We start from the raw sequence: 17,042 nt of genomic DNA, 5'->3' as shown, positions 1-17,042 counted from the left end.
TGGGAAATAAGATATACAGGTACTGGGGCATAGAGATCCACCATGCCGTACTGGAAAAGTCGAAGGGGGTATGGGAGAAGATATGGGAGAGAGCAGATTGGAGGAGGGATATCCTGTGGGATTGCTATTTTGGGGTGGTGAGTAGGGGAAAAATGGGGAGAAAATCTGTAACTCAAAATAAGGTGGAAATGAATGATGTAAACCAGAAGTTAATAAAGCATTTGAAAAATGAGGAAAAAAAAAAGCCCCAGCATTGCAATGTGCTCCTTTTTCCCTCTTTGTAGAGCAGTGATGCTTGTTTTCTTGCTGCTCCTCCACCATTCTGTAAGACTGATAAAGCACCTACCTTTTAAATGCATGCCAAAGCACTGTGCTAAGAGCCAGGAAATAAAAACACTCTAAGTGACACTATCCTCCCTCACAAGGAACTTATGATTTCTTTAAACACACTTCATTTTTTTTTCGTCCAGTCTTTTTGCCTTAGCCTTTCCTTATGACTGGAATGTACTGCCCCCCCTTACCTTTGCCTTTCAGAGTCCCTTATTTCCTTTAAAAGTCTGCTCAAGCAACAGTTCCCATATGAAGCCTCACCTAGTGCTCCGGCTGCTAGTGTCTTCTCTTTAGAAAATTTATTGTGTACATATGTTTTGCAAATATTTATTACATGTGTCTCTTAATAGAATGTAAGCTCCTTAAGGGTAAGGATGACTTCATGTTTGTCTTTGTCTCCTTGTGACGCTACCACAATAATGTATGCTTAATAAAAGCCTGAACTAGGTGGGGAGTCAGAAGAGCTGCATTTAAGTCCCTTCTTTGATACATGTTGTGCCAGGAACAATCTGGGTAACAGCTTTTAGAAATATAACCTATGTAAACCGTGATAATAAAGATGAGGATATTAGCTAGCATTTACGTAATGCTTTAAGGTTTGCAAAGTGCTTTATAAATTTTGTCTCATTTTATCCTTGCAACAACCCTGGGAGGGAGAGGTCATCATTCCCATTTTACAGACAAAGAAACTGAGGTAGATAGAGGTTAAGTGACTTGCCTGGAGTCACACAGCTGGTTAAGTGTCTGAGGTCACATCTGAACTCAGGTCCTCCATAGTCCAGGTACAGTGCTCTGTCTACTGTGCCACCTAGCTGTCTCTAACCAGGTATTTTAAAAATAAGGTGTGGGGAACAGGTATGATGTAACCAGAAACATCTGGAGCAATCTTGGAGAAAAACTTGGCCTATATAAATCCAACAACATTCCTTGGATCCTCCCTCATTTTACAAATGAGGAAACTTAGGTCTAAATATGTCAAGTGACTGGTCCAAAGATCACAAAGCTGGAATGGAAGAGCTGGGAAATGACCTTAGGTCTCCAAACTCCTTCCTGGTCCAGGGTGAATTTGCTTGCCCAAGCTGGCTGCTTGAGATGTAAAATGAAAGCCTGGCTCCAACATATCTACTGCAGCAAAATCCTAAAGTTGACATTAGATTGAATAATGAACAAGAAGGTCAATGAAAAGGTACAGAAAGTATCTTCTTCTAACCCAGTACTGCACAAGAAGTGATCCATAAGCCTGAGGGCAAGAGGAAAGGTATGCTGGAAAAATCAATGCAGAATAACTGTCAGAATGACTAGAAATAAGTGAGAGACATATGTAGTGGGCAAAGCTCTGTCAAGAGGGAGATTAAGAGTGGAGAACTCCCCTGCAGGCCTGAGAAGTATAAGGAGTGGCATTTTTCTCCATTTAAAGTACATGATATTAGCTATTCTTTTTGAAGCATGATTTATTTCTTAGGGATAGATTTAGATAAAAATTTTATTTTTAAGAATTCTTATCCAAAAGGAATCTGGACTAAAAAAAAATGAAGTTGTATTGAAAAAGCATCTTTTCTTTTTTATACTTGCTGGTAATTTGTCTAAAATTCACAGAAGTTATATCCTCAATTATTCTCTTGGGTATTGAAAGACTGAAATGAAATAAATTCCAACATTACTTTAAGATAGTTCTGGAGAATTTCTTGTGCCAGCACTGCTTCACTAGTCTTATTTAATAAAAGAATACCTAGGGGGCATTTTTAGGTGAATTCTACATTTCCTTTGCATTTCTAAATACAACAATGCAAGATCATTTGTTCAAAAGATATGTTTTAAAGTGACAAACCCTTATATCAAATTCCTTATGTGATTCCCTATAGATGTTTTCATTAAAATACCAATTTATCTCATGGAAACCAATTCAAAAAACTTAAATCTAGAGTCAGAAGGGACCTCAGAAACCAACCCATCTGATCTCATTTGAAAGAGAACAACAAATGGCATTTATATGGTACTTTACCATTTACAAGGTACTTTACCTCTCATTTGATGATTATAACAAACTGTGAGGTAGGTGCTATTAATATCCCCATTTTAGGGTTTGAGGAAACTGGGGCTGAGATTTAAATGAATTGGCCAGGGTCATATGGCTACAGTCGGAGGCACATTCTAATTCAAGTCTTCTTGACTCCAAATTCAGAACTTTATTTACTATTCACTGTATGAGATAACTTCCACAGATGGGGAAACAGAGGTCCAGATAGGCTAATTGAATTACTCAAGGTCACCCAGCTAGTTAGGGGCAAATCTGGGATTAGAAAACTCAGTTCAGTTTCTTTGCACTATACCACTAGATCCCATCCAAAGAATGTTGTCTATGTAGATATAAGACATACAGTGGGAAAAGCAAGCCTTGGGAAGAGATAAATTGGTCAGATGTCAGAAATGGGTCACTTTCTCAAATAAGAGAGGATAAGAATTTACAGTATAGTAAGGAAAGATTATTATCTACTATAGGTTTTACCTGGAGCAATGAGTCATACTTTAGCAAAGGAATATGAACCAGGACTTTATAATTGCAAAAGTACTGTGCTCTAGCATAGATATCAATCCTATACATCTATTTTACTTGTGAGAGTGGCTGCTGAATAAGTAATAAACTTAAAGCTTCTAAAACTGATTTAAAAGCTTTAAAAATTTAATTTTTGGCTTTTCATACCCTATATTAAAAGATGTAATGAGGATATTAAGATTGTGATATCAATTTCTTATAACAGCAATGCATGACTATACATACATGTATACATAAAAAGACAGTGCTATATGGCACTATCTGATGGTACTGATTGACAATAATGTATCCAAGAGGCCATAACTGCTGGTTTAACTTTTGATTTGGGGGGGGGGGGTGAGGAAGGAGGAAGAAAACAAACAAAAAACCCTCTGCTATGATGAATGCTTACCTAGATGGGGTCTGGAGACAAAAAAAAAATGAACTTGTGATTGTTTAGAAACTTCTTCCTATCATTTGAAATTTTCTGATTATTTGTGTAAAATTCATAAAAGTGATACGTTTAGGTTAATATAAATTTATGTTTTGAGAATTTAAAGCTTTAGAGACACTTCTTGAAATAAATGTAAACACCAACAATGTCATTTAAAACTAAGGTTGGGAATCATGACTTAAGATATACACTAAATGTCCTAGGGGTTTCTTTACTTTCTAAGTAAAGGTCAGTCTTTTATATCTACTTATTTTAGGTTTAACTGGAAATTAAGTTAGTGATCACTGACAAATCTCTAGTATATAACATACTGGCTAGCTAAGTTTTTTAGGGATAAAATGTTGGTTCTGACACTATTTTGAAGGAACACTAACCTCTACTAGTAACATGCATGGATTTAAGGATAGAGTATCAGGTTTTTAGCTGGCTTTTCTGTTTGACAGACATACCTCCTGCAATAGGATCAACAGGATTAAGAAGTCCCAGGGTTGTGGTTCCATCCGGCTTTCTTCTTTCAAACTCACACTAAAATGAAATAAAACATTGAAATGAAGGATTAAACTGTCTTATAATATACTCTGGGGATTTCAGACATATGACATAAAGCAGGACAAAGCTTGGCTTTAGCTTTACTAAAAATAATGTCATGACAATTAGCTAACATGACAATTAAATTTCTATGTTTACATGTACAATGTTGCTCAGTATAAAGGGGCACCTATTGATGCCATAAAAAGTCACATACTTAAGTTTTAAGTATTTAGCTTTTAAGTCCATCATCAAACTTGATTTACAAAGAAAAAAAGTTTAGCAATAAGATTCCGTTACAAGAAATTACAATCAACAAAAGTATTCTTTCATTTTAGAGTACATTAACAAAACAATTCACTAAAATTTAACAAGAAAATAGGATGATATTTTATATACAAATGTATTACTAATTTTTTTGAGGATTTTTTTTGTTAGTGACAAACTACATGATTGGAAAGGATGACTAAAACCTATGCAATCAACATATTGAAAGTCTAAAAAATGGACAAAAAATAACGAGAACCAACAAGAGTGGAGGAGCAAGTAACAGAATAAGGCAAGAAAATAGGAATCACCTGACTGTTTATAAGCCTTCTGGTCAACTTTCCTCCCGATTCTTTAACAATGCGGTCAATTTGCTCTTGTTCCCTTTCTAAATTATTGCTTTTAAGTTTATCTTCAAGTATATCTTTGTCTTTCCTGAAAACATAAATTAATACCAAGTTAAAAAAAGAGAAATTCAAATGAATTCCAAATATGGGTACAACTGTAGTGGAGAAATGTACCCTATTGCCTCCAAATGAAAATTCCTTTATGATGAAAAGATCCTGACCACTCTATAAATATCAGAAATTCAAACTCAATATATAACTTAGTTTTCTCTTCAGTGTCCTTAGTAATAAAACTAATGGTACAGACCTCAAAATGAATTTCATCTCAAGCTTTAAAAAACAAAATGAGAACAACCAGCCCTGGAGTCAGGAGGACCTGAGTTCAAATCTGGCCTCAGACCTTAACACAAAAACTAGTCATGTGGCCTTGGGCAAGTCACTTAACCCCACCTGTCCTCTAAAAAGCAAAAAAAAAAAAAAAAAGAGAGAAATAAAATTTTGATTCTTAAAAATTTACTAATCTTAGAAATACGCCAAGGATGGGGTATTTTTGTTGTTGTGTTTTTGGTTTTTTTTTGGCCAGGAAGACTAAAAAAAATGTTCATTTTTGTCACAACTATATTTGGTAGTAATGTTCTTTTGTGCAATGAAGTGAATCTTTTATATATTCCTTTCCCAAATAATCAAAGTGAGCTAAATAGCAGATATATGACTGGGGTGGGAAGAATGGAACCCACAAATATTTCACTATTCTTCTATTTAAGAAGTGCCATAGGGGCAGCTAGGTAGAGCAGTGAATAAAGCATGAACCCTGGAGTCAGGAGGACCTGAGTTCAAATATGACCTCAGTCACTTAACACAAAACTAGACATGTGACCTTGGGCAAGTCACTTAACCCCAATTGCCCTACCTTCCCCCCTCCAAAAATCCCCCCCCCCAAAGTGCCATAACAACACTTGGGCTTATTCATGATTCTTTTTAAATAAACCACATACAGATAACTTAATAGAAAAAAAACCCCCAAACCTGGCAATATTTGGTTACTAAGAAAACCTATTTGAAATGGCTTTGTAAACTGAGTTTGGACAATCATATAATACTACTTTCTATGGGGATGAGGGGAGAGGAGAAGGGATGAGAGTAACATGTTATTGGGTCAGACTTTCTTGATATACATCACATATACTCCCTGACAGCCTCATCTTCCCTTAGTTACAATCAACAGGTCTGGTTATTTTCCTACAATAATTTAAGGAGGTGCTTTACTTTTTATTTTCCTTATTTGGACTTTTGAAAACTTTAATATCATTGTCCAAAGAATCATCTTTATCTTTTAGCAGATAGCCATCGTCTTCCCCGATCTGCTGTATTTCCATTTTGTCTTTTTGCTTCCGGGTCTTCTGCAAGTCAGCCATGAAGTCTATACTCTGTTTCAGGCTCTGAATTCTTTCCTTAAAAAAAACAAAACAAAACAAAAAACCATATATATATTTAAGAATATTATTAGTGCCTTCTTGTTTTAATGCTCACTTAAGTAAACTTTTCCAAAGAGAGTCTATACATCAAACATTTTACAGCTAAATATTTAGCATGATGTCAACTAGGGAAGATAACACTAGCAATCAAAAAAAATAAAAGCTGAACACAATTATACCAAGAAGCATTATATTTAGAAACACAGCTAGTAAGGTCCAGCCCTGCAAAAAAAAAAAATCAAACTATGGTTTCTGTGTGTTTTTCTCTGAAAGACTCTTGAACCCAGTAAACTAGTAAAAGAAAAACATTGGAGCAATTATTCTTTATTTTCCTTTGGCAAAGTCTCAAAATATTTATGTAAGAAAAAGCAGTTATTAAAAGCATAGTTTGCAGGTCTAAAAAATCAATGAAATCTTACTTAATAGAATAAAATGTTTAAGAATATTAATTACATGCTAGTCTGAGGATATTGAGAGAATCATCATGTTCAGTCAACACAAGGATCTATGGAAGACTTGGTAATTTTTCTTTATAAGGAAATAACATACTTTTAGGCGTACAAGAGGCAGCTATTATATTTTCTGCCTCATAATATAAAGAGAATTATATTTTGCCTACTGCCCAAAGTTCCCTGATCATATTTTATGAATCTTATTTTCAAATGTCAACTGTGGCAATATATTACTTCTGTCACGCTTTCTGGCGCAAGTCCTAGAGAGAAAGTTTAGCTCCACCCAGGTACCCGGTCATACATGTGCATAAAACATGGAACAATCAAGTGTGCTGGCATATGGAGCCTATGTTCCACACTTGGCCATGTACCCTACACCTTTTATTTCTAGTAGCAGCTACAAGCTAATATATGGTGCCCCAGTATGGAGATGTTGATACAGGGATTAGGTATTGAATGAAAAATAGAGATCTTAGACATTACTTTAGGGATGAGGATATTGAAGTGCTTAAGAAGCTGAAAAACCTGCTCAAGGTTTTGAGGTTAGTCACTGGCATATTGCCATGACTAGAACCCTAACTTCCTGATTCTGAGTCTAGTATCCTTTCTCTTATACCATGCTGAATGCCAATGAAAATGATAAAAAAGCTAATTCACAAAGGTTTTAGCTTAAAGGTAACTCCAATTTTTACTATTAAAAATCAGCAGAGTTCACATGATGATGATTTCCAGTATTTTTCTGAACACACACATACAAAAACGTCCAAAGTTTAATTTTTAAACGTCTATATTTTGGACACAAGAGGTAACACGGCAGAACAGAGGCCTGGGTGTAGAGTAAAAGGAGATCAGGTTAAGTCCCACCTATGACCCATACTGTTGTTGTGTGCTCTGTGCATTCTCTAGACAAACTGCAGAGCACATGTTAACCTGCACTGGTAAAGGGGCTTTCTTTCCTTCCAATAATGAAATCACAGGTCTAGTCCCTAAAATGTGTGTGCCAATAGGTGTATTTTTTCTCGTTAATTAAAATTTCTCTTTAACAGATCAATTACAAATTACACAATTTAGCAAAATGAAAAAATTTAGTTCTGTCAAAAACTTAGTTAACCATACTTGCTACTGATCACACATACACACACACATGTGCATGTGTGCACATATCTTCTATCCAAGCATTTAGTTAGGTAACAATCATTACTCTACATATACTCATAATTCAGATATGAAGATGGTTCTAATAGCACCTGCGTACAGATGTGTCTGAAAAAACAGATGGGTGATTGACAGGCCTGTTCATAAATAATACAAATGAAAAGTTATCAATGTTCTGGAAAACATAATTTTCATAAAAATGTAGAGCTATAAGGGAATTTAAAGATCTTCTTGCCCAATCTACTTATTTTATGGATAAGGAAACTAATTAGGACTGAGACAGGGGTAAGTATTTTGTCTAACGCTGTAGCAAATTAATGATAAAACTGGAAATAGAATTGAGATTGCCTGACTTCTGCTCTAAAATATTTTCATGAAAGGATATGCTATGTGCTGTCAGTGTTACTGCTATAAGAGTTAACTCAGGAGAACTAAAAGTGTGAAAATCACTTGTAATGATCCCTCCCATCTAGGGTGGAGGGAACAGGAAACTATAGCACAGGATGGGTAGGGCTCCTCAACAGGAAAGGATTTAGAGAAAAAAAAGATGACAAATAAGAAAAAAGAGAAAATAGAATAGAAAGGATATTTTTCTTTTTGTCATAGCAACACTTCATAAGCTCTAGAAGAAAGAATCTTCTTAAAAATTTAATTGTATTTTTAGAAATTTATAAAAACAAAATAGAAAATTTATAATCAAAGTTGTTTGAGAGTTTATAAGTTGCTTCATTTTATCTTTGTAAGGAAACAAAAGTCCTTCACTATGATGCAGTATAAATTACTTGATTTTACAAAGGAATGCCAAAGTCTCTTAACTGTTATGTTCATTTTGATTTCAGATTTTAAAATCAATGACATAATTCATGACATTTACAGCTTTCCAATATGGACTGAATTTGGGGATTTTCCTCAGGATACTGAAATAAATATTTCTCGTTCTCTCTTCCTAAGCAAATCATCTCAGAGAAGGAAAACTGGTTTACATTAGTTTTCTACACTTTTAGAAAAGGGCAGGACCTGATGCTGTCTAAATATTAGCAAGGCAAGAATAATTTTCTGTCTAAATGTTTTCTTTTCCCAGTTCACTGGGTTCAAGAATTTTTCAGAGTAGAAAATGCAGACATAAAGTTTTATACCTGCATACCTTGGTATTTTTCCAGCTGTAGAACTGTAACAATAAATGATCACTATAGAATTTATGCAAATCAGGAAAGCACAAGTTTTCTGTCTACTTATGTCAAAAACTTATTGCTATTATCCTTCAAGTTCTTGAGCTGTAAAACTTAGAGGTAATTTTTGATTCCTTCTTATTCTTTGTTCACCACCTCCCTTTTCTCCATTTTCTGATTTGATTTTTTTTCCCCAAAAGTCTCTTATATTTGTTTCTTTCTTGGCAATGTAGGGGTAAATAGTGTGGAAACATAAAATATAAAAAATAGTGTGGAAAATAACTTTGAAATCAGAGGAAATGAGTTTGAATCTCACCTCTGCTACTTATCTGTGGGACCAAGTGACAACCCTTTTGGGATTCCTTTTCCCCCATCTGTAAAACAATGGGGTTGAATTAGATCTCTAAAACCCCTTCTAGCTCTAAAATTCCAAGTCCTTTTTTTCTAAAATCTACTGCTCTGGGTATTTTCATGACCTCATATCTGAATTACCATAACAGCTTCCCTTCCTGACTGGTCTACTCATCTGAAGTCCCTAGTCCAACTTATTCTATATGCCAGAAAAATGTTCCTTAAACACTGTTTCAATGTTGTTCTTCTAACCCTCTTTTTGGTGACACACAAAACACTATGCCTGCCTTGTCAAAATCACATTCTCAAGACTACCATTCACAGCCCTTCTATTAAGTCCTTCTGATATTTCCAATTAAGTTAAACTGATGCCTTTTGTAGCATTTGTTCTTTCTTTTATGGATGCCTTTCCCATAATATTATTACTACCCAGAGCTTCCTTCCCTCTCCTTTCCACCAATAAATATTTATTGAACACCTATTGTTTATAAAACACTGTTCTCAGCATTAAGGGATGGTGATATGAAGTTTATATAAGATACACTTTCTGGCCTCAATCAACCCAAAGTCTGACATGTGGACAAGATACTAACAGAAATCTGTAATGCCCAATTTTACAAAATAAATTGTTCTCTAATTCTTCCCCTTCTTCAAGGCCCAGCTCAAAACTCACTGTCTTGGAAAATCTTTTTAGATTACCACCAATACATTTTGAACACTCCCTTTTCCTTTGTCTTATTAAAAATGTTAATTTTTATATTGTTGAATACATTGTTTTCACTGCTGAATACAGTTATTCAATTTGTATGAGGAGTTTGCTTTGTGATTACTTACTGGTTATTTTATATGTGTATATTCTATTTCTTCTAACTATGTTATAAATCCTTGAATGTACTGTATACAATTCCTACATAGCTTTCCCTTTGTTTCTAGTATGTTATTGCATACAGAATTAATATTCTACTGAACATCTGGAGTATTGTTATCATAAAGAAAAAAACTTTATATTGCTAAAGGCCTCATAAATTATCAGATCAATCTCCTGGAATCTGGAATCTCCTGAAATCTTTTCTCCCTTATTTAATACAATTCTGTTAAAAAAAAAAATAGAACATGTAGCATGTGAAGGTAGGCTCACCATGGAATTGGTCTTCATGTCATAACTGAGAAGAGTTCTCTGCTTCCTATAGGGGATGGATGATTCAGGCATTCATATCATATCCCCTCCTACCCCCACTACTGAGCCCCAGGAACTTTGGGCATGACAGGTTGGACCCAAAGGCAACCCAGAACTGGGTTCCTCTTTCCAGTCCTCCCAGTCAGGGTTCTACTTACATGCAGGAGAAGGAATCTTCTGGTTTCAACCCAGGTCCCTAATTTCACCCCAGTCAGGACTGAACTTCCCATATTATTTCTTCTAGAACACTTCTGTCCAGAATAAATAAAAGTGTTTACCAGGTCCAGTCAAGTCAAGTGTCTTCAGGGAAGTTATAACAAAATCATATAAGCTCAGAAGTGGAAGTGACCTCTGAGCATGTCTAGTCCTACCCTTCACAAGATTTAAATGTATCCAAATGATAGTTATTTTACCTTTATCTATCACTTTAGCATCATACCTTTTAAAAAGAACATGTCTTTCCTTTTAATGTTTTCTATTCCAAAAATGATTTGACTCCAAAGTAAATTCAGAACCTTTCTAGGAATATTCATTTTGGTTTAAGCAAAGGGATAAAATTTCATTTTCATCATTTATAACAGGGGCTTTCCTTTACCTGGCTAAGAATTTTCATTCCTGAGTGCAACAGCTTCTTTGCAGCTTTGTAATAAATGGTTTCCGGTTTATTGTAAATCATGGCATTGCTACACATCAGTTTGAAATTATCCTGTAGAGAGAAGTTTAGAAAATGTACAAAGAATACTTTAAAAGTATACAATCTGTTCAAACTTCAACTCATTTAAAAACACATTTCAATCCCTTCCCCTTTGCACCATGAAAAAATAATCTTCTCATTTCTCTCACTGCTCAGCAATGGTAATCTCACACAGGCAATTAAAGTATTGAAGTACTGACTGACAAATTAAAAGAGATGCAATTTGAAAAGTAATTTAAACATGCTACATTTTTTTTTCCCACAGAGGAATAGCCATGTGTAAAATCTGGAACATTTTTAGGATTCAAATGTCAAGAAGCAAATTCCTTCAAAGATTCCTTCCACTGCCCACTAAATAATCTTAAGAGAATTTTTTTGCTTATAAGAAACATCTTTGTTGAAAGGAAATTACATGTTATTTTGGAACATGATTTTTCAACACAATGAAGAACTTAATGTATAATTTGACTGCTATATTAGAAAACCTGAGTAGAACCTGGAGGGTAGAGCTAAAATATTATAACATTCTTTACCATAACTATAAGACTAATATTTTCATTTAATATTCATATGATTCTTTTAATTTTGGATACTACTGAGAGCAAAATCTTGGTGGAATATTACAAAGAGCTTGTCACTGTAAAATAAACCATAAGATCATGATAAGTTACCACAGATAACATTACTATCTAGATTATTTATTATTTAAAAATTTTTGTTTCCAATGTGCATATAATGAAGAACTAACTCCCTGTACTTTTGCAGTCAGGTATATTTTACTTGTATGAAAATGAAGAAAATCATGTCAAGCTACAACTAAAATATCCCAAACACTTCAAGAGTTGATGATAACACAGAACAGATGAAAGCTATGAACAGTTAAGAAGAATTACAGAATTAAGATGTGGTTTCTCCTCTCTAGAAGATGATAATATCAGAAGAATACCTATCTTCCTTCTCTAGGTACTATGACCATCTAAAAGTAAAGTCAACTTCAGCTATAATTGTTAACATATATATCTTCTGGGTGGCTAGGTGGCACAGTGAATAGAGCACCGGCCCTGGAGTCAGGAGGACCTGAGTTCAAATCCGACCTCAGACACTTAACACAAAAACTAGCCGTGTGACCCTGGACAAGCCACTTAATTCCAATTGACCTCCAAAAAGCAAAAAAAAACAAAACAAAACCCCAAAACCAAACATACGTATCTTCTTCACAGCTTTCTTTATTTATAAGGCTTTCTCCTAAAAATAGAAGGAAAGGAGGAAAGGGAAGGTATTTTACAAAGATAAAGTGGAATTTAAGAGCAATTAAGAATGAATGTAATCGAGTTACTTCCTTATACAATATTTGTGTTCAAACCAATTTATTTTCTGCTTACTTACAGGAATATGCATGTTTTCTTGAATGGTCATAAAAGGGAAAGAATACTGGTTCTAATTACATTTTCATCTGAACTACAATTTTGTTTGTTTTGATTTGAAATTTAAATTTTGATGTCCCTTTTAAAAATCTCAAATACTGAGAAACAACATTTAAAAAAACATTTATTAAAGTCATGTAAAATTTTACTCTAAAAATGCTGCCATATGGTGTTTTATCTGTTTTTTTATATCGGAGAGCTTGTAAGAATTTTCTGAGACAGAAAATATGGTGTTGGAAGTTTTTTTCAAATCACTCTTTGCACAATAGAAGGTCAATAGGAAATATTCTAAACACCAGGCATGCAGATTTCTACCAAGCTTCAGTGTTTAGAGAATCCACAAGTTTGGCTCTGGACTGAACAAAGATGTCAGAGTTTTATTTTGTGCCATAGGTTAGTCTCTTTCCCCACAGAAAATACCAATAAATTATAACTACCTTCAATTCTTCTATGGATTGGTAGTCATTGTTCTTGATCTTTTCCTTCATAGTACTAAAATCCATTGGGTGTTTAATGATCATAGAGTAGCCAGGAGCAATAAAATCAGTCACAGGAAATGAAAAGAAAGCACTTGGGTCCTTTCTGTGAAGATATGAAAGAGGCAATCTTATTTTTCATTTTTACTGTAAAAGGTTCTCAGACTGGTCCAGGAGCTGAAACTAGAGAAAAAAGCTCTCCCTAGTTGAAAGAAATTACAGTAAGGCAAAAACGGTTTCTCACTTAAAACTGAAGTAAAGTTGATATGGGACTAGTAAACTCATTGCTTAATGGCAGCGTTCCAATATTCTACAAACAAGCTTTATTATAATGCAGAGAGTTTTTCTGTATGCAGACTACTTTATTATCCTTCTACTTGGGAAAAAAAACAAAATAAAGGAAATAAATAAGATGGTCACCCAGCTAATGACCAATATATATTATTCAAAGATGGAAAAAAGAGTAGAGGTAATAAATATAATAAACAACAACTACATTCATTTCCCTGAAGGAGCAATCTACCATATGATAAGGATTAATCTGTTGAAATCAGTATATAGCCAGGAACATTATGTAATACAAAGTAACGACCTCTGCATAATAAAAATGAATATTATTCTCTTCCACATAGTCAACATGGATTACCACACATTTTTTCCCCAGTGATGCTTTTGTGGCTTCAGCCATTTTTAGAGATCCCTTCAGAACCAGTTTATAAGTCATATAAGCAAACAAATCTCATCATTTTAGTATCATACTTCATTTATGACCAAAAGATGAAGTTTGTACTGTTGAAATTCAAATGATGTGCTACATACAGACTCTGAAGGGAGTTCTAAAAAGAGAAAATTTCTAAGCATGTTTTAAACAATGGTATTATGACTTTGAAAGGGACAATATTTTGAATGTATAAATTTATGTATGTTTGTTAAAATTAAGTTATCAGTCTATAGTAATTATGAAGTATGCCATTTTTTTTACTCTTGGGGACAGAAAATACTTTATGCAGTAATAAAAGATATTGGTTTTATTTAGTCTATTATTGTATAGTAGGTAAGAATTTGTCAGACCAATATGTTTTTTGCACTTCATGACAAGGTTGAATTATGTTGAATATTTAGTACCAGGGACTTTCTCTGGGGAATTTCTTTGTGATAGCCATTGGTGGTTCATGTATGACAATCACACAGAAAAGGTAGGTATTTGGTTAATTTAAAATTCATGCCTTAACCTAAATTTGATTATTATCCTTCTGCAAATGGTCAATATAACCTCAAAATATAATTTTGGAGGAAAGAATAAAACCAAATTTTGTGAGTACAAATTCTAAATAAGGCTATTATTTTCTTTAAACATAAGTAACAGGAAATCAGTATTTGTATTAAAAATAAAAAGTTCTGGGTTTATTCAATTCAGGGACAAATTATTCCTTTTCCTACAGGGAAGATGCTGAAATTATTTCATGTGGCCAACAATGAAAATGCTGGCCAAGGTTAAGATCTGAAACTTAGAAAGATGCATTTATCTTATTTGCTATACAGTATTATTTACTTCTTTCACAGTTTACTCTGTATGTATTAATATTCATAAAACACTCATGATGTGCTGGCATTATAAAAACATACAGAAGGTACCACTTCTATTAATAATAAAAGCATAAATATATATATTTTTTATTCCTGGTTTTAAGTTTTAACATTATTAAAACACTTTAGATCACAGAGAAAATTGCCATTAAAAAGCATCATTTAACAGCCTCCAAGCTGCCAGTTAAAACAAACCAAATGGGGACATCTGACTACTCAGCAGCTTGTACTTTTTATTGCCAGGCATAGTATTTGTCATCCACTTTAAAATTAACTGAATTTGGACCTAGGCCATATATTGTAGGTTTTAAAAAGTGGCTTCCACAAATTGTACCCTTTATGTCATGAAAGTATAATTTCAATGCAAAGTGTTAAAACATAACATTACCTTTGTAATTGTCTCATCAATTGATTCAGAGCCTCTTGAAGGGGTGTTTGTTCTACTTCTAATGTGCAAAGGAAAGAGAAAAAGTTTTACAAAAGAAAGTTCATATCAAAAGGCTTAAGCTATATAGTTTCACATGATACCTGTTATAGATATTTCTTTTGGTGTCATCATAATCTATCTTTATCTTTCCTTTTTTCCAAGCTTAAGAACAGAAATTTCTGGCTAGGTGGCCCAGTGAATAGAGCAGGAGGACCTGGGTTCAGATCTGGCCTCAGACACTTAACACACACACACACACACACACACACACACACACACACAAAACCAAGCTGTGGGACCTTGAGCAAGTCACTTAACTCCAACTGCCCTCCAAAAAGCAAAGAAAAAAGAACAGAAATTTCAATCATGCTCCAAATGGTTCCAGTTTGAAAATACAAATTAAAAATTAAAGTTAAACTGAAAATTTCAATATAAAATGTGACAGAAACAGAAAAGTTTTTTTTTTAAATTAAAAAAAAAAATCCAAGCTTTGACTAACTGAAATTGAACCATTTTCCCAAGCCTTAACTCTTTAAGTGATTTTTTACTTTTTTGGTGCTTTGCTCATAACAGTAAATTCTTAGCTATTCCTACCTTCTTGCTTGGACAATGTACTTGTCAGAGGCTTCTCAGGAGGCAATTCTAGTCTTATAGGAGTTTGACATTGAAGTTCTTTTTCTGCCTCACTCTCAGCCCGATCCCGATCTCGTTTTTTTCTATCCTCCTAGAAATGTAAATATTTTAGAAAGGTTTAAGGATCTGTACCATTAAACACATACGATTCACATTAATTTCAGAATAAAAAAAGAGATAACTAACAAAAGTAAACTGATTTTCTTAAGTAGGAAAAATCTAAATGGGTTCTGTTGCCACCTACTGGAAAAAGGAGAGTAGAACAACAGATGTCTATAAAAGACTTGAAGACTAGAATTCAAACAGAGGGATTCAAACATTATTTAATTAATATAACTCCTCTTTCAGTGGGACAAGCTCTATTTTTTTAACCAGTTTTTGAAATGGAAGTCATCAAGCATGCATTTTATATACCCCTGTTCTTTGTATTCAAACAAACTGCTTTCCCTAGTCCATCAAAAGGAAAAGAATACTCTTCTCTCAGGCTATGTCTTATTCTAGGATCAAGAGTGGCTTTACTAGCTTAATCTTTTTCTTTTTAATAATTTTCACCAAAGACATACACTAGCAACTTCAACCAAAAAAAACCCGCATATAAATGGAATTATTCACACGAATAACAAATGACATCGATGTGGTGCTTTAAAGCTTATAGAATATATTACTGATTCTCACAACAATCCTGTGAGATGAACACTGTCATAATCATAATTTTATTAGATAGGGAAACTAATGTTCAGGTAGGCTAAATGATTTGCCTACATGGTAACACAGCTAGTAAATGTCAGAGGTGGAATGTGAACCAAGTTTTCCTGATTGCAAGTCCAGCATTTTATATTTCATGATGCCTCTCTTAAAAAAGGATTAATAAACTTCTCAGTGTCCCATTCTGTATCCATTTGTATCTGTATACATGTGAAGTTAAAAAAAAAAGGTTATAGGCGATATTCAGGAAAGGTTGTATTAATAAAGAATTCCTTTCATTATCAGAGATGAAAAAGTTATCAGATAATTATTAAAATTTGTGTTTCTCTGTGTGTATATCCTTTGATCATTTCTCCATTTGAAAATGACTTTTAACCTTATAAATTTCTATCAGTTTCCTACAGTTGGAACTGGAAGTAGGAACCTAGATGTCAGTTTTTCCTCAGCCTCCTGGATACCCTCCTCTCTCTGTAGAGTGCAAAAATCACAGAAATATTTGAGTTAGAAAAGAACTTGGAAATCATCTAATCCAGTGATTCTAAAATGATTTTTGTTCATGATATAGCATTCTTTGCCATGAAAAGCCATACCGAACTGAAAGCTCAGATTGCTAACCCTCAGAGAAACTGTACATATGAAGTTTCCTTTCTTTTTAAAAAATCTTTTAATTTTAAAAATGTATTTATCTTTTATAAGATTTTGAGCTCTAATTTTCCCCCCTCCCTAAGATGGCATGTAATCTGATATAGGCTGTACATGTACAATCACATCAAACATATTTCCCCATTAGTCATGGTATGAAAAAAGAATCAGAACAAAAGGGAAAAAAAAGGGAGAAAATAGTATGTTTCGATATGC

The 17,042-nt window shown here is 33.8% G+C and overlaps 1 protein-coding gene across 2 annotated transcripts in view; it reads right to left on the bottom strand.

The window, feature by feature from the left end:
- The window catches only part of BRD7 (bromodomain containing 7), a 45,574-nt gene that overhangs the window by 12,240 nt on the left and 16,292 nt on the right, over positions 1–17,042 (bottom strand). Inside the window, exons 3-10 of one of the 2 annotated variants that reach the window (XM_069082526.1) lie at positions 15,441–15,570; positions 14,808–14,865; positions 12,794–12,938; positions 10,834–10,944; positions 10,397–10,489; positions 5,726–5,910; positions 4,424–4,547; positions 3,767–3,842 (exon numbers count right to left, since the gene is read on the bottom strand). In XM_069082526.1, coding sequence (XP_068938627.1) covers positions 3,767–3,842; positions 4,424–4,547; positions 5,726–5,910; positions 10,397–10,489; positions 10,834–10,944; positions 12,794–12,938; positions 14,808–14,865; positions 15,441–15,570 — 922 coding nt within the window. The remainder of the gene's footprint in view (positions 1–3,766; positions 3,843–4,423; positions 4,548–5,725; positions 5,911–10,396; positions 10,490–10,833; positions 10,945–12,793; positions 12,939–14,807; positions 14,866–15,440; positions 15,571–17,042) is intronic. The other variant, XM_069082527.1, reaches the window with a different exon arrangement.

The sequence above is a fragment of the Petaurus breviceps genome, unplaced genomic scaffold (assembly GCF_028583685.1).
Source record: "Petaurus breviceps papuanus isolate PSGF00001 unplaced genomic scaffold, PetGlider_PUasm1.0 171, whole genome shotgun sequence".
Lineage (NCBI taxonomy): Eukaryota > Metazoa > Chordata > Mammalia > Diprotodontia > Petauridae > Petaurus > Petaurus breviceps.
The sequence above is the reverse complement of the archived record's forward strand: the minus strand, read 5'-3'. Positions and strand labels throughout refer to the sequence as shown.